At 41.4% G+C, this 18,785-nt stretch overlaps 2 protein-coding genes across 2 annotated transcripts; both read right to left on the reverse strand.

Moving 5' to 3' along the window:
• Positions 1–3,126: 3,126 nt before the first annotated feature.
• Positions 3,127–6,659, reverse strand: SERLADRAFT_405864 (uncharacterized protein; the record flags this gene model as incomplete). The annotated part of the gene is made up of 15 exons (XM_007314374.1): positions 3,127–3,244; positions 3,293–3,385; positions 3,432–3,491; positions 3,558–3,634; positions 3,684–3,830; positions 4,327–4,400; positions 4,472–4,622; positions 4,746–4,774; positions 4,821–4,970; positions 4,999–5,153; positions 5,205–5,271; positions 5,424–5,596; positions 5,724–5,863; positions 5,977–6,309; positions 6,366–6,659. The coding sequence occupies 15 exons, from the start codon at positions 6,657–6,659 to the stop codon at positions 3,127–3,129; spliced, it is 2,061 nt and encodes a 686-aa protein (XP_007314436.1).
• Positions 6,660–14,363: 7,704 nt separating this feature from the next.
• Positions 14,364–14,742, reverse strand: SERLADRAFT_434109 (uncharacterized protein; the record flags this gene model as incomplete). Its single annotated transcript, XM_007314375.1, has 2 exons — positions 14,364–14,489; positions 14,554–14,742. 2 exons carry the CDS (start codon positions 14,740–14,742, stop codon positions 14,364–14,366), a joined length of 315 nt encoding a protein of 104 aa, XP_007314437.1.
• Positions 14,743–18,785: the final 4,043 nt, after the last annotated feature.

Consider the following 18,785-nt stretch of genomic DNA (forward strand, 5'->3'; position numbering starts at 1 on the left):
CTCGTTCCCGAATGATTGAACCTCTGTCGAGGGAAGCAGCTGCATCTTGGATTTTAGATTCTGAGTCGTTGGGGAACTCCAGGGAAGGTTCGTTCAAGTTTGCAGAAGATGAAATAAGCCAATGCCCGCAGTGATCTGACGCTCAAGCTCTCCTAGTGCAGCCACGTCTTGTATTATATAATACTATTTTTCCGAAAATATACCGAAACATTAACACATTGTTGAACACCCACCGCTGACTGGCATAATATGCTATGGCAACTATGTTGCCCTATTTGTACTCACCGGAAATCACTCAGCCTTTGCACCACATCAAAGCCATTCCAACCGAACATAGATATAAAATATAATATTTAATTGAACTCAGTGACCAGTGTGTGTACAAAAAAAACATGCTGCAAACATGAGGAAATTTATATAACATATTGAATTTTTCAGGGGACACTACCAGCACATCAGGAAATTGGGGAGGAGCTGTTATAGCCAGGCAGAGTTGATAACTATTCGCCAAAATGCTGTGTCCCGATAGTGGCTTGTATGTATTGATGAAGCATTACCAGATATTAGCAGAGTGATAGTACACTGCACTTATATGATATGGCAAGCCTCATAATGTTATTCAACTGGTAATTAGTAATACAAGTGAGGGTGATTGTAGTTGAAGTCATCTCAATGGTTCACACAGGTATAATTATGTGATGCTTTGACATCTGTGTTCATGATTCAACGTCAGACTGTCAGATTTTGTGAAGGATGTGTCTTCATGATATAAGCTAGTAATCATATCTCACATTCACAAACTGAGCCAGGGACAATTGCTGTATGCTCCAGCAGTACTGCAAATGACTGTAATCTTTCTAATAAGACTATAAGTAACAGTAACTTGAAACTTGAATGAACCAATTCTTCTGAGAAAGAGGAGCTAACACTACAAACTGCAATTCGAGTTTACTAATCATAATTGTATCCTACTACATCTGTCCCATCTAGATCCAGTAACAATTTGTCAGTGTCCAAGTCCTCATCTGAGTCTTGATTGTAGCTGAAGTCTTCGCCTTCACGGTCTTGCAGTGTAAATTCTGGGTTGACGTCCTCTTCAATAAATACATTGCCGTCCTCCCCGTTATTTTTATCAAGCTGATCTCACTGGTAATTGTCTGTCTCAGAAGTTTGGACAGCACTGCTACTGGGTAGGTACTCCGTGAAGTCGTTTGTGGCAAAGACCACAAGTCTGTCAATGCCTTCAGATGCTTCACCGCAGGCATATGTGTGGCCAATCCCCAAGCAACAATGATAACACATAATCATGTCTCAATCTACAAACCTGTAAGAAAAATATTGGTGGGTTTTTTTAGCGTTAAATATCACTGGGACTAACCAATTGATGTAGTACTTTTTCCAATCTTGTGCATCCTGAGCAAATTTGGACATCCCAATGCCATCAGGATGTAATTTCCCTTTGTGAAATGCTGGTACTAGGTGGCAGCTCCGCAGAACATTGGCTGGGTTGACAAAGCCGAAAGCATCATCTTCAGCCATGGGAACAAAATGTAGCATGTTCAGTTTGTACCAGCCTGAGTCTGTTTCTCTGTCCAAAGGACTGCACAATTTGTACCACCTCACAATTAGAAATTTCATCTTACATGTGTGATAAGTTGTGACTTTTTGACCAGTACATACAATGTTTGCGTGGTAAATGCTCAGGACACAAGCATAATAGAATGGGTGGGAGGGGCATCGCAGATTGGTGTTGCATCCATCCAGAGGAGCTAGTAACATGATATTGCAATGATCTGTGCGTGGGTTAACAATATCTTGTGCTCGGCGGATGTTGTATATTGTATGTTGTGTAGTTGATGCGAAAGACGTTGTGAGTATACATTCTGTCATTTTTTAATATGACTTGAATGGAAGGTTGCTGGTTTGGTGAGGGATCATTAAGGTGACACTTGGAAACATTAGGAGCGAGAAGAGTCGATTGCATATGGTGAAACAAGTGAACCTTGAGGTTTGGTACAAAATCCTATAGCAAATCAGATTGATACTGGCATTGTACAGTATTAATTTATCTCTTACCGTGCAAGCTGGATTGAGGGAGTACATTTTGGAGAAGAATGTGATGTGCAAAGGTGAGTTTTGAGACTTCCCTATGTGATGATTGTCATCAAGAGTGCTGGCCTCCTGATCAGCAGTGATGGCAGATCCTCAGAAGACATGCCAAGCTTCTGGCGCATGAGATGTATACAGGCCTCCTGATGCTCAATGTGAGTAAGCTGTTCAGTGTAGGTTTTCTTGCTGGTTCTTTTGTATCTAGACTTCCCTGTCCGGTGCTCTAATTCACCCTGGGCACCGGTTATTACAAATGAAGCAAGATATGTTTAGGTGAACTTACAGGCTCAGTGGAATAGGAGTCTGTAGTGCCAAAGAACCTGATTTGTGCAGGATAATCCCCAAGCGCATGGAGTTTATAGGTTTGTAGGTTGAATGTCTTGGGTTTTTGGGCAGCTCCTGATGATGTTGACTGAATGTCAGTGCCTTGCTGGATTTGACGGCACCTTTGTGCATCGGCTTCGCCCCGGAGTTCCCTAGTAAAGAAGGCAGAGCAAGTATTTGCAGCAAATTTTGTAATTTATCACCTAGACTTTTAGTTACTGCATCTAATATTTTCAGAGTATTGTCAGTATGCATGCATAGTTTAGCTAACCGTGCCAATGAGCCATACAGAGTAGCACATCAGGAAAAAACACTTTGGCTATATAGGCTCTTATAGTACTATAGTTGTAATAGAAACCCCAGCATCTATTCAGGAATAATGTGCTCTTATAGTATTCTTATAGTTGACTATAGTTCCAAGAGACTTGTATAGTAGCATCAATACTATGACAGCATTTGCTATGAACATAGCATTTACAGCATTTAAAGCATCCATAGCACCCATAGCACCCATACACTCATAGCACTCATCTAATACATTGATACTATGGTAGCATTTAGGGCAGATATTACACTCAATGCACTTGTTACACTCAGAGCAGCTAAATAATGCAATAAAAACAGCACAATAATATTTTTTACTTCTAGCAACAATGAAATGTAGGATACATAGATAGAAAACAAGGAATACCATCAAGCAGTATGCTCAACAACAGTGACAGTGCCTTCCAGGGCTTTAAAATCAATACCAAAATCTTCATCTTTCATATAATCGTCATCAATCCCTAGATAGTGAAGATTTGCCAGATTTCTATTTTGATAAATCAGTAGCTGTAAAAGCTCAAGTATTGATGCTTACAAAATGTCCTGGTACAAGCCATCTCTCATTTTCTTCGTCCAGATAGGACTTTTCCTCTGAAGAACTGACAACTTTTTGAAGTAGTATTCCCACCTAAGCAATATTGAAAACAAGTCAATGTAAATATGTAATAACTTACCTGATTTTGAAAACATTCTCTGAGAACTCAATTGTGGCCTTGTTGCCATTCATATATGCTCTGAGTCAACATTCAATCTGAAAGCATAATAAGATAAACACCTGGATAAAGAAGGCTAGAACTTACAGCTGTGGTAACTGATTATGTATTAAGTCCTTGAAGGTCTGATGAGAAAAAGATTTCTGCTTGTTAAACATTCTGGCCTTAAAAATGGTTAAGATTGACGTCAATATGGGGAGAAAAATAGCTCACCTTGATGTCAAGATCACCATCAGCAAATGCACCAGTCTCTAAAAGCCATGTTACGACTTCTTTGATCTGAGCTGGCGTCATATCACCAGGAATATGGTAAGCACCATTGATCATAAAATGAGCTTTGGCTACAATTTTTCCCCAGACCTGGGCTGTTACGATCTCTATTGGACATTTAAGGACTACTCATTTTTTTTTACTCATCGGTTATACCATTGGACCGATGACTCATTTCCTTCACATACACTTCCGTTCCTCTCGCATTCACAGTACCTATTATAGTACATAGTCCTCAACAGACGGACCAGCCCTAGATAGGACCTAACTCCTATCACCGATTCCTTTCCATTATAAATACCGTGTAACAGCAGTAGTATTCTCTAATACGATTCTACGCAGTTTACGCTTACAAAGCTAGACTCCTAAGATCAAGACTTCTACTCAGAAGAAGACCAACTCTCGTTGGAAGACCTCCACTCAGAACTATGTTCTCGAACTTGTCTTCGGATAAGTCTCTTTATAAAACCTCGACAAACCCTCAGACTTTGTTAAGCACTTTGTGCGTAACATGGGCAACAACAGACCAAACCTAGTAAAAAGAGTCATTGATTAGTATGATATTATTAGAAGTGGTGACACATACATAGTCAATTGATGTGTTTTTGATTTCTTCATTGCTGTTAACCTCTAGAAGCTTGGCTTGTATATCTTCTTGGCCTTTTGAAGCATCAATGAGCCTTTTCCAAGAAAATTTGGGCCGGCAGGTAGGTGAATCCTTCTTGAGTTACAATATGCAGTCTCATGACAGCATGCCCAGTGGTAGCAAGATCCAGAAGATAACTGTGAAATATATTGAGGGTGATCCCACGCCTTTTCCCCATCTTTGGCGGTAACGAGAGAGCTGCACGTGTAGAAACAGAGGTAGAGGTAAAAGACATCCTGGACAAAGGTGTAGAAGACTTTCTGGACAAACTAGTCCTCTCCTGTATAACAATAGGCCTGGACTTGGGCTGCTATACAGGCTGTTAGCTTTATGAATGTAAGAAGTATTCAGAAACATACTTGATCATCCAGAATAAGTTGATCAACATCTTAGCAGCACATAAGTATTTTCATCTAGAAATGATTATATCTTACCATCTGGTCTAGCACCCTCATCCTCATCATAATCATTGCTGCTTCCATCCTCACCTATGCGTGGCTTTCGAGTTAGGACCCCTTGAAAATCTTCCTCATCAGAATTAACTAGCTGTTTTCTTTCTCGTTGCTGAGGGAGATGAGTGTATTCTTTATAAATCCAGAATACATGTCTTACCTATGTATTTGGCTTCCATTGCCTCTTTCTGAGCTGCCTGGGTAGATTGTACCCTGGCATTCATAGTCAAAGTAACTGCATTGTTTTGCCCCTTGGAGGCATTAACTTTAGATTTACCCTTCGTATTTTTTTGCCTGCCATCAAAGTTGACCAGCCTATGAGAAAGTAAACAGAGAATCAAGTATAACAGAGAAGTGAAAATTTACCCACAGAGTTTAGGGCAGGCATTCTGGTTAGAATATGAATAACTCCTGACAATACCTCTGAGAATTGCTGAAAAATGCATACAAGAGTTGTATAGTAGTACTATAGACAGTGTATTTATGCAAAGGGCCTCATGGCTTCATTTTCCTGCCAGCCATTTCTATAAGCAGCCCATGAAACAAATTCATGATCAGTATGAAGTACTATGGATGTACATTTACCATAATAAAGGTTGAGATGAGTGATATCAGACAACCTAAAAATTGCAAAGTCCCCATGATTCAGCTCAATGACAAGGCCTGTCTCAACCATCATGGGAACCATCCCCCCTGAATGTTCCAATGGGGAGAACCAGGCAAAACTCCTGGTCCTTGCTTTCACGGTGAGCCTTTGTCTGTACATTGATATTGATGACCAGTGAGAGAAAGGGGGAGGCTGGGAAGTTGTGGTTTCCTGGTAAGATGGACGCAATTTGCTCAAGCATCTGGCAGTTTTCAGGCAGGTGGGTTTGCATCTAATACATCAATGAGATACCTGTGAGAAAATATTGAGAACCACTTGCAATACCATGTATCCAGTTAAACAGCTCTTTGAAGATGGCCTTGAGGGACTGAAACATTTTCTGGTTGTCTTTGATGTCCTTGGAGATGTATGGGATCACCTGGTATGTACACAGCCAACTCTGTCAAGCATAGAAGGAGGGATATTAGAGGGAGCTTCATGGCCCTGTGGAGCATCAGCAATAGGGAACATATTACAAGTAAACAACTCCACCTTGGTACAGTGGCGGTTGTACCATGACAAGTAAAGTAATTGAAAGGTAGAGTCAACATCAACACGGGTGTTCTTCTCTGTCAATAGATCCGGGGTCCCAAACACTGCTAGTAGGTTGTTTGTAAGATAATTTTGTATTTTTGCTGGAAGACTCATGCAGATGAATGCCATTGGTGTCTCATCATAGTTACGGATATCCACCAGGGAGCTTCGGACAAGTGAGAAATCAGCCATTGGAAATTTGTGAAAGATGTACTTGGGAATAGCATCCATGGGGATACAAATGTAGGCATCATTGGATATCTTCATTTGTTCTTTGTAGTGCCCGCGGAGCTGACAACAAATGAGCTATTATATGTATTATAACATACTGAAGATGAATTATATACCTGTGATTGCAAATCATCTACGTCATTTCCTCTGTTGCCCTTCTCAGCACGCTCTTGTTCACACTCTGTCCAGATATTGTTGGCTTGATGATCATGCTCTGCTCGGAAATGCTTAATTTGAGGCAGTAATTTGCCATAGACAGTGAGTATGACTATCTTCTCCTTTTCCGCGCCTTTTTGCTGAACAATTAAATGTGAAACCCATTCATCTTCACCATCATGTTCTGAAGATTCCAAATAGTCTTGTGAATCCGATTGAGGAGGGCTGTAAGGTCTAGGGAGGAAAATTTTCATTGGCGCAAGGAGCTTATAGCCAAGCTGATGGAGCGGAATAGGCATATTAAGGCTGGCGTCAACAGTGTTGATGATGAGAACTGTTGTTAGAAAACCACACACAATACAAACTAACACACAATTCCCAGATTCTACTGAACTTGTTTATGGGTTTTGCTCATAGAACAGTGGGAGCTCTGGTTGTTTGTGGGGTGGTATGTATGATGATCCTTCAAAGTAAAACCCAGAAATGTATGGGTGTGGGTTTTGAGTAGGAGGGATAGTTGAACTATAGAAGATAGGGGCTTTTTGAGACAAATATAGGATGAGCACTACCTTGCTAATCTTAGCACAAGGTAGGTTTGAGAATGACAAGATAACGAGGTTCCTGGTGATAGCAGGCTCCTGATGCACAAACTGTAGTGCTCAGAAGGACTCTAATTGAAAGGGATGACAATCACTTTCAAAAGTGATGAGTGACAATGACAGCAGTTAACAGTAGTAACAGTGGGAAGTGTTGTGACCACACTGGATCACAAGTAGCAGAGTAGTGAACTTGAGATTTAGAGAAGAAGTCTGGATTGGATTTCTTGTTTTTTTATTATTTTTTACAAGGTAGAATACAGGGGTTTATATAGTAAAAGAAAAGTAGGCTATGCACAGTATAGCTGTGCAAAAAGAATGAGAAAGAACATGAAGGAAGGAATGTACACTGACAAATCCTGCATAGGTAGTACAGGATAAGATTGTCAAAAAAAGGAAAAGAAAGGGATAGAACAATGAATGCTGTGAGTAATGTCACAGGTTTGTACAGCCATAAAGTAAACTCCAATAGCAAAAAGAGAGCAGGAAAATCATGATGTCATGGGAAGATGCAGTAAAAAAAAGGGCAAGGCAAAACACTATCAGTATCAACACAGTTCCTTTATTGTCAGTCAGGCATTCTAAAAAAATATGTGTCCATAAAAATGATTCAAAAATCAAAATAATCACACTGCAAATGAATGTTCTGCTGAAAAAAAAGAAACTGGAGCCACCAGTCCACCACCTAGTCCAAATCCGATGGTTCCATGGCCTTACCAATGGACTGGTTGTGTTGGACCACCTGGACAAACGAGGGAGGGAGAGGAGTAGTTCAAATTTGGAACAAGTGAGTCCCAGGCAGCGTGTGGTAGGTGTAGCTGTAGCAAAGACAATGGATAAAAGATAAGTGTACCCAAGTGAATGGGACAGCAATGAACCTTCTCCAGCTCAAAAACTACCCACCCACGCTCCAACCAGGTGAGATGAGCAACTGATGTTTTGATAGTATATGATGGCAGATCGATGTCATGAAGATGGACCTGTTGCCCTATTTGGACCGGCCACCGGGGCTTTGCTGATATTAGCAGTGGTACGTGGTAGTCGACAGATTGGCAACAGAAGCGGATAGGAAGTGGTGACATCAGAAATGGTGGGGGAGCAAAGAAGATGAGGAGGAGGAGGCTGGAGATGACAAAGAGGTGGATTAGAATGGGGATCCAGAAACGACCGTTGGGTGAGAATAAAAAGGAGAGGAAGGGGCCCATGGTGGGGCTAGACAAAGGAAGGGGAGTAAGGGAAACAATGAAGGCGAGGGCGCAATGCAATGTGTAGCCAGTGGCAACGCAAAAATTTGCCGAAATGCCGAAACACGGAAAGTACCGAATGGAAAGCAAAGGTGAGCGCGACTGGATTGCCTAATAGAGGTGGTGCTGATCAGCCACAAGATTGAAAAAGGCAATATTAATTACTATTGCACGTGGCACTGTGCCTGTGTGGCGCAAAGGCGAGTCTTTTTGAATATTCACTTTGTTATTGACACCTGTCCATGCTACCAATCAACTTTGGTGCATGACAACGGTAGTATTGTAACATGACACCCAATGTTGAGCATTTCAATTTTGTAGTGTAAAATTGCTGTGTATAAAAAAAATCAGGCAATGATAGAATGCAAGAATGAATGAGACAAATAAGTGACTTACTTAAAAATCATCGAGGCAAAAAATCTGTCGGAGGATGCATGTAACAACCAAGAGTTAGTTACTCTGGTGCACAACTAGAACCAACTATAGAGATAAATGATGAGGGAGTGGTTACCCTTTAGGCTTCAACAAGTTAGTTGTGAGGATACAACAGGAGGACTTGCTGAGGAGTCTCCTTGATCTATTGATCTATATATACTACTACAGGTTTGTTTGTACATATGTACTGTATAGTTGATAGAGGCAGTGGCTGATGATGTCATGGGGCCTAGCCCGTGTGACTAGCTCCACTGCGTGAGAGACTTATAGTTAAAATAAGAAGAAGGGCAGCGCAGCGCAAAAAAGAGGAGTTTGAACAAAAGGGAAAGTGCCGCATGGCACAATGTGAGAAAACTACAGTAAAAGGTTAAAGAAGAGAATGAAAATTAAAGGTCCAAAAATGTGTTATTGTAACAATGCAATGTCAGTGCAATCAAACTCCCGAGCAATTTGGTGTTCTGAAAGTGTTGATGGGGAGAGCAATGAGGCCATACTGATCGGAAATAGATGGCGCATGCAACTGATAGTGGGTAGGATAGAATCTATTATCAGATCACCCTCCACAATTCCTGACTGAAATATTAGCCAAACAATATCCTTTGCCATAGCACAGGTCATACTCACCGGGGATGGGAGATTGTAGAAGGTTGGCCAAGTCCCATGGCAGGGTGCCCTCCATTCTGGTGATGGATACCCTGAGACCAAGTCCTGCAACCAGAATCAGTATATAGACTGACCCGCCTCCGGCAATCACAGCAAACTTACTGCCAATCAAATGCCAGTCTTGAAAAGTTTGTTTGCTGGGCTTTGTGGGGGGATGGGCGACTTCTGTATTGTAGATACCGTTGAGAGACTATCGAGTATGGAGTTTAATGCTAGAGAAACTGTAGTGTACTAGATCAAATCCATCAGATGCTAATGGATATCAAAATGACTCACCTCTGCCTTTTTGAAACAGCTTCATGCCAGAAATGTCTACTATGTCCACATATATCACTACCATATCTCCTAACGCTTCAGTAAGTCATTTTTTGATCACATTACGCCTGGATAGGCTTATAAACTTACTCCAATAGCTGCTGCTGCTCCGTTGCACCAGGTCTTTCACCCATCCAAAGGTATTTTTGCTGTGTCTTACTTTGTTGCCCCACACTAACTACCTGGCCTTTGTCTCCTCACTGTCTAGTTCAGCGAGTTTGTTATGAAGGGCCCAAAACAATATTTCTATAGGTTTATGGACCCTCTTTTGAAGAAGGAGGCTATACCCCTTAAAGTGTCCTGCGCACTGGAGGATTTTCTTTTAGTAATTTTCCCTTTATCTCACATTTTTACAGGTCAATATGGGACAGAAGCCATGAGTGTTAGCTCTGATAACTGCACCAACCCCAAAGCCCTTTTGCCAGCAAATTGGAGGAGTGTCCATACATTAGCTGAACTCAACGATGGGAGAAGAACTAGGTCCCCCTCCATGAGCAGCTTTTTCAGCTAATAGGGCGGACTTCATTCCTCAGAGCTGCACAAGATCACCAGCTCCATATCTTGGGCTTTGCTTTATGTGGAGCATCATTTACTCTCCTGTACATAGGTGAAGGTGGTTTATCCTGACATTTGAACTCCACCTCCACCAACAGCCATTTTTATTCTTACATATTGTCCTGGGCTTTACTCACAGCATGGATGTTTGCATGGGGTATGATGTAACAGCTAGCACAACCCACATCAAGATGTCAGTGCTTGGTGAGCTCAAAACACACTACATCTTGTTCATCTCAGACAGCATTCATGGATGTGGCATGGTAGTCCATTGAGCTCAAGTCCCTGCTTTTGCCAATTTCACTTCCCCTCAAATTTCCCGCTTAAAAGGCATTAATATCATTGTCAAAGACATCTGACATGATGTTTGCTGACTACTCACGGAGGGTATAATCTTGCACTTACTTGAGGCCAAAGGAGTTGATTAGTGAGGAGAAAGGCCAAGATTCAAGGCAGTGGGGTGAGGGAATAGATGGTTGGCCGCCCCCGCAGTACAATTGTATATGCAACATCTGCAATTCTCTCAATACCATTGCGATCAAAGTCATGAAGAGTGGCTCTGGCAGATTCCTGTCAGCCATATCAGCTTTGAGCATACATCTGTTCTACTGTACCACTACCACTACTCCAGCCGTTGCTCTTATAACGGACTTCAACTGTTTGGAGGAGCTTCTAGTTGTTACAATTGATCATATCACAAGTCAGTCAACTAACTAAACATTATACCTGCCCCGCCACTAACACATGTATAAGGCCATGCAATGGCATATAGCTCCAGACACTATTCGTCCTCTGCAAGCCATTCTTTTCCAGTCAGGATCTTGTACCGTGATGTTTTTACAAGTAATTCACTTATATTATAGAAGACAAGCAGAACATAGCAGGCCCATCCATTCATCCAAACTCAATTGTCTTAGATGATGATGAGGATGAATGTATAGAGGTGGAACATCCTACTGCTGGCAAGGCCATAAGTATGGTTGAGACTTTACATCAGAGGTGGAGAAGAGAATTTTTTAGGGCAGGTGGAGGCGGAGATAGAGGTGGAGATAGAGGTGAAGATGTAGATGGGTGAAGATCCAGATCCCAAGTTCTTTCCCTTCGCCTCAGAGATGATTGGAGGGTAGCCTGCTAGGTAATTCAAGATGGTATAGGGTATCAGTCATTTGATCAACTGCTAAGTATTCTAGGTGTCAGTGATTTTTCACAATTTTTATGTGATTTGCTCATATCTTTTCCCAGGTCAAAGATAAGCTTGGCTTGTCATACCATGATATACATGCATTACACAATTTTGTCGACCACAACATACCAGCCGGGACTGAATAGAAATCAACCATGATCTCTTTTCCTGACAACACACACCTAATCCAGTACCGTGATGTACTGTCAGCCATCAGAACTCTCCTAGGAAATCCAGCCCATGCTGAAAATATAGTCTATCGTCCCAAAAAGGTTTTTACAGATGCAAGTAGAGAGAGATTCAAGGATATACCTGAGATGTGGACAGGGAAATGGTGGCATGCTATCCAGGTGAGCATGGCCTGTGTGAATCTTCTACATTGACTTATACAATCTTTGGAATAAGCCCATCTACCATCTGGGGCAGCCTTGGAACCTGTTATCATTTCAACAGACAAAACGCAGCTCACACAATTCTCCGACTCTAAATCAGCTTATCCTGTCTATCTCACGTTGGGAAACATACCCAGAGCCATAAGACACAAGCCAAGCCAACATGCTTGCATTCTCATAGGGTATCTGTCTGTCAATAAAGTTAGGGGATCTCAGCTTACAGCAAAGGCAAAGTTAGTAAGAGTTCAGTGTCTATTCCATGAGTCTATGATGGTCATACTAGAACCTTTGAAGAAGGCTGGCATTGAAGGGATGGACATCACTGGGAGTGATGGGGCTGTCAGGAGAGTTTATCCTGTTTTAGCTTGCTACATTGCAGATTATCCAGAACAATGTCTAGTGACATGTACAAAGTATGGCACCTGTCCCAAATGCAAAGGCCTGCTTCTGAGCTTTCAGAATCTACTCCTGGAGAGCCACATATGCAGAACTGGACAGAAAAAGTCATTCAGAATGCTAGAGCTAATAGAGAGTCCTTCAATCAATTTCAAGAGAGATGTCAGGATAACAATGTCTCTGGCGTTTATGAGCCATTCTGGCTTAACTTCCCTCATTGCAACATTCATTTATCTGTTTCCCCCGACATTCTCCATCAACTATACCAAAATGTTTTTAAGCATATGGTGAACTGGTGCAAGGACCTTATGGATCCCAAGGAGCTTGACCAACACATTTCCTCCCTTCCTGCTTGCTATGGTGTTTGTCATTTCAGAAATGGAATTTCTGCATTAGGCCGGAGTAGTGGAAAGGAAAGAAAGGATATGGCCCACATATTGCTAGGATATTTGATTGGAAAGATTCCAAGGAGCGCTATACTTGCATACTGATCCCTCTTGGACTTTATCCAGATAGCACAGTATCCCACTCATGACAACACCACCCTGGGCTATCTTTCAGATGCTTTGGACACTTTCCACAAACACAAAGATATATTGGTACAACTCAACATAAGAGAACACCTGAATATCCCTAAATTCCACCCTCTCCTCCACTACTGCCAGTTCATCACATGATTTGAAACCACCAACAATTACAACACCAAGATGTTTGAGTGCTTCCATATCAACTTTGCAAAAGAAGGTTGGATGGCTTCTAATAAAAAAAATGAAGCACCACAAATGGTGACATGGCTTCTGCGTTGTGAAAAGGTGGTCACTTTCCAAAGCTATCTGAAAATGACCATGGATAATGAAGAAGACAAATTCCCTCACTCCAAAATCCAAGACAAAAAGCTTGTCATAGCAAAATACCCTAATCAATGTCAGCAAAGCATTTTGGACGTCATGGAGAAGCATCAGTGTCCTGGATTTGAATCAGCAATCAAAGTCTTCCTTAACAGTAAACTAACTCACCCAAATACACATTGTGAAACCAGATTACTATCCCTTCCATTTTAAAACCTCGATATCTTCCATGGCCTCAAATTCTGTTTAGATAGCCTAGGCAATGATGTTGACCTGGAGAATGACCAGGTAGATTCCATCAAAGCCAGGCCAAGTGGAAAAAACAATCTATTACTGCAGTTTGACATAGTGGTTGTGATGAGTTCTCCTGATTGAAAAGGTAATGTTTCTCTTACCCTATGACCACAAGCACGTCTAATACTAATGACTGTATTCAATGAACAAGAATTGGGAGATTGAGAGTTATATTTAAACTACCTGAAACACTATACAGTTTCCACACATCCCCCAATAATTGGCCAAAACATCATTTGGCATATGTAGAGTGGTATAGCAACCTCAAATCCACAGCTGAACAGGACCACTTAATGTATTTTGTTAATAAGGTACCTCTAAACACTGAAGGTTTTCCTCCAGGACAAATTATCCCTGCTTTTGGTGGTTTGCATGATACATGTCCTCATCATTGGACTCATAGTAATGTTCTGGATGTTTGTCACAAATTTTATCTTAATAACTTTAGTAGCAAATATGCATATCAAACATTATGGTAGTTATATATAGCATTTTAAATTTTGCGTCTATAATAATATTATTGCTTTTGTTGCTCCCATTGCTCTTATTGCTCATATAACACCATAGTCACTATGATCATACTATAGTTGCTCTTAAAGTACTATAGGGACTTTGATCGTATCATAGTTGCTCTTATAGTGCTATAGGTGCTATAATAGGCTTTATTTGCACATATGTACAAACCCCTCTGCTATATAGCAAAAGGCTTTTTCCTGATGCAAGCTCAATATTTGAGTGTTGTGTGGTTTTGGAATTAAGCCATTGAATACAGGAATGGCGCACTGTATAGTGGAAGAATTAAAATGCTGCAAAAATGTCAAAAGAAATGTGAAGGGCTTACCTGCAGCAAGTCTTCAAGATGGTGGGCTGTTATTCTCCACATTTCAGATGTGTCAGCTGTGAATTGCCGGATAGTATCACTTTCTGTAAGTTAGGATCTGGCGATATCTTTGACAATTATTGACACTGAGTTGTAAGAGAATGAACAAAGACTAACCTTAGATACAATCTATCTAAGAGCCCCCCATTGACAATATCTAATATCCATAGAAGATGGACAAAAGGGACTTCCACACCCCTAGCTCGACCTCATGCATGAAATTGACAACAAACATCGAATATACATTGAAACCCAATGGACCCAACCTGTGGGAGAATGCATTCTGTAATGTGGAAAAGTGCTAGCAGTCAGTGTGTTGCCCATCTTCAGACACCACTACTATGCACCAAAGTTGGAACTAAGGATTCAGCCATCAGGAATCCATTAACTTTGTTGCTGTTCACAGCATAATTCTTCTTGTAGATCAAATCATGAGCAACTGCAACCTTCTTCCGCTGTTCAGCTTTGTCAATGCGGATTTTGAAAACTTGATTTAGCATATCAGCATCTTGCCCAACATTGGGAACCAAAGTCATAGGTATTAAACACCAAGGACAGGGACGGTTTCCAAGGTTTTTTATACTCGCTATTAGTATCCTACATAAAATGAGCAAGATTGTTGCACAGAACACATTGGACCTACTTTTCAGGGTAATCTGCCAAATATGTTAGGATGCGGGGATAAAACCGACAATCAATGCCATCATAACACTTGATGATGACACCATGCTAATATGCATGTAGGAATTCCCCTCGCTATCGGCCCAATTCCGTCCCCACTGAGGAAATTGAACAGATGTTGCAGATGTCGGGGCCTCATCATCAAGTAGAATACACCATTGTGCGTGAAAACACTTGCACTGACAATGTGTCATGAAGGCGCTAGTAAGCTTGCTGTTGCCGGCATGAGTCTTTGCAAAATCTTTGAAGCTGTCTGGGAGCTATACATCAATAAAAACAAGCCAAACAGTGTGAATGAGCTACAATAGAGACAGCACTCACAGATTGAAAATAGGCTGAACGGTTGCACAAGTGACAGGATGGTTTGGCACAACAATACTTGGATTCATTGGCAAAATAAACATAAAGCGGGTGTCATACATGAAAAATGATTTATGTATGGACACGGCATTCCACGACATATTCCACAAAAAGTACCTCATCTTGAAGTACACATTTCAAAGTACTATGTCACAAAGTTTTATATTTTGATGACCACTAGTTTTGAAGATATAAGCCAAACAAGAATGCTTATATCACGCTTACTGTCAGCCACTGGCAGCCACCCTGAAATCTGACTACATGGCTTGCACATGGTCAGTTTCTGAAAAGGGAAAGTGAATTTCCCATGACATAATCTGCCTTTTTCTCAACAACCAATTCACCAATCACTCTGATTTTGGGGGAGTAGGTAATACTTTCACGCCCCTATTAGTCTGGATACTTTTGGAGGGCTTCCAAATAATGAAATTCTCCAAAATTCTTGTTTTACTATGGAGAAGGCTGAATTGGCATTTGTTTCTTATAAATTGAACACTGTGCCTGACTGAGTCATATTTTGCTCCACATTTTCAAATTACTTTTCTATTCTTAGTCTCAAAAAGACCACTCTGGAATCATCTAGATTCCCAATAGATGATTCTGGCCTTTTGAATTTCTATTAGATATTTTGGTACTACCATTTGTAATTACCAACTAGGAAGGAGCCCCTATAGCCAAAAGGTATATAAGGAGGCCAACTTTCCACCTAATAAAAAAAAAGCTTTTACTTACAAGCAGTCCCCACATAAGTGGACAACCACTCAGGAGTCAACTAGCTTTCGCCTAGGAAGCATACAAGAGGTATTGCCCACCCTAGGAAGCTTAGTCATCAATTCACGTCTGTCACAGATAACAGTAGTCCAAGTGTGATTACAGTCTGTGATTGCTTATTATTTGCCACAAGTAGCTCTAGTATTCTATAGTCCATCTCAAACTTATATCAGTCATTTATTGATCTGGTGTAAGCTCATCTGCAGTCAGTCACTGAAGCATAGTCAAGTATTGCTTCACCCTTCCATCGACCATCAGTGTATCATAGCTTGTCCTTTATCAAGTGTAGGACACTATTATCTTTATTCTATTAGTCTCTCAACAAGTGAGGACTATCATTGTCACACCTAGTGTTGGCTATATCTTGAAGCTAGTCACACAACGCTTCAAACTCACACGTACCCTCACACTTCTATTCACAATTCACATACTACCACTTGTCCTTTATATCACCAAGGACATATCTACCATTGTCATATTAGTCTTCCAGAGCATGAGAACTATCAACATACTCACAACAAAAGGGATAATTAACTTCCACCCCACGAATAAACTAGGTTATTACCTGTTGTCCAGCTTAGATTGTAAACTTCTGGTAACCCTAGGATAAAGAAGCTTTGGTAGCTATCCTATATTAAACACTTTATCAACAAGACAGTGGCCAAAGTTTTGCATTGCCAAAGGAAGTAAGTTGGGTGGAATCTGACAAAAACATGAAACCAGCCACCACACGTTGAAGGTTGCACCTGGGCTCTGGTGGGAATTCTTGAAGTTCATGATGAACTTTCAGAAATGTGTCCAAAGTATAAGCCTCGCCGTGGACTCGAGCTTTGTGCAATTGATCACTTGGATGCCAAAACAGTTTGTATGGCTCAAAATGAAAAAGCTGGTCATCACGAGGGTTTGCAAGCTTATCACAAAGGATCTGAATGAGTGAACAATGGAACAAATCAGTAAGAAGAACCGAAATGGTTACAGGTGTTTTTTGCCAGCCTGCATCCTGATCCAGTCATTTGCCATTGAGATTATTGAGGCCCAAGTCCTTGTTAATTTTGCTCCACTTCACATTTTGATTGTCTTCAGGACAAAAGGATGGGTTTCCAATGATATCAATGAGCTGCCTGAAAGGTTCCTGCAACTTCTGAACACTATAATTCCAATACCAGTCTCCCAGACAAAAGCAACTTTTGTTTGGGTATGGGCTGAAAGAATGATCACTATGTCCTTCAACTCGAAATAGAGTGAGCGTGTCTTCCGAGGTATCCGAGTTTTCTGAGTCCTCAGGGTCATGTGATGGTAGCTCCTCTCCATGAAATTGGCTTAATAGTCCAAATATGTTCCATGGTGTGTCAGTAAATCTCTTGACACAATCATAAATGGACCCCATGCATGTACTAGCTGGAGGGTGAGAGCTAATGTCCGCAGTGAATGGTTCAAGATGAGAATTATTGGCTTCGAGAACTGAGATGGTCGGTTTGGATGATTGGGATAATAGAGCGGTACATAAAGGAGGAGGAGACTCAGGGAGAAAATCTCGGAAGTGTAGTGGTAGATGTCAATTTGCTCTGCATGTTCTGCGCTGCGCAAGTGGTAAGTTGTTCGAAGACCTGTTCCAGTCTTCACTTGGCTCTATAGGCTGCGGAGTGATCACATTACAGTAGCCGCAGAATTCAGCCAGGTGTGCATTTGTGGTTGTTCTTTTTCTCATATAGGACCATATACTAGGCATCAAAAATCATGCTTGAGGGGGGAAAACGGTTCTCAGGAGTCCTGACCAGGGCAAAGGAAGCCTTTAACAACAAGAAACACCAGTTAGAATTCCAGTCAAGCCATGTTGCACTGGAGTTTGAAGGAACTTCATTGGAACAAGTAGGTGGCGGCAGGGGTCTGTGGGAGCCCAGTAATCATGCCAGTGGTCCTGCCTTTGAATCACTTCAATCCAGCTCCTCTGATACAAACCCAGTGGTAAGATTCATAGTATTCTCAGCACTATTGGAATATTGTTGAAGTTCTCCATACCGCCAGTCGAACTTGAATGACTTAAACTTGAAGGTGAGGACTAGTCAGACCCAGCCAGTTAACTTGAATGTCCCCTATGTCCGAGTGCTAGTAGCTCAAATGATAAAATGGGGCTTACTGTGTACCAAGCAACAATTGCCTGAAGACCACTGACCTTCAAGTTGGCTCTGTAGAGTTATAATCAGCACTGCCACTGGTATCCAAAATGGCAATGCAACTCTCTTGCATGTTCAAGTTGTCTGCAAGTAAGATTGGTTGATGGATCCACTATTACGGTGTAACCTGCACTGCCACTAAAAAAGAGGTGTAATATTGCACTGCCTCAGTGTTCAGAAAAGGCAGTAAGAGAGAAAAAATCACGGCGGTAGAACTAGTGGCAGCACTCACCTTCAAAGTTGGGCCTTCAAGGTTGCTGTGATTTTGTAGCCGATAATGAGGCTAATGTATTGCCAATCTGAGTGAACCTGTCATTCCGAGTCTGAGTCTTACTAGTAAAATATTGTACTAGCACTAGTGGTAACCCTGACAGTTGGTTGTGATAAGTTATAATGTATCTCCGAGTTGTATGTGTGGTGTACTGCCAGTGACTTCACTGGCAAGTCGAACTTGAACTGGCTTGTTGGAAATCTGAACACAACTGTGACTGTCAGCGTAGTAAGTTCAACTTAAAGTTGAAGTTCCTCCTGCCCACCATTGGCAACTGTAATGCATGCCTCTCTGGTCAGTAATGTCTTCATTGCTAGCACAA

Source organism: Serpula lacrymans (genome assembly GCF_000218685.1).
Source record: "Serpula lacrymans var. lacrymans S7.9 unplaced genomic scaffold SERLAscaffold_3, whole genome shotgun sequence".
Lineage (NCBI taxonomy): Eukaryota > Fungi > Basidiomycota > Agaricomycetes > Boletales > Serpulaceae > Serpula > Serpula lacrymans.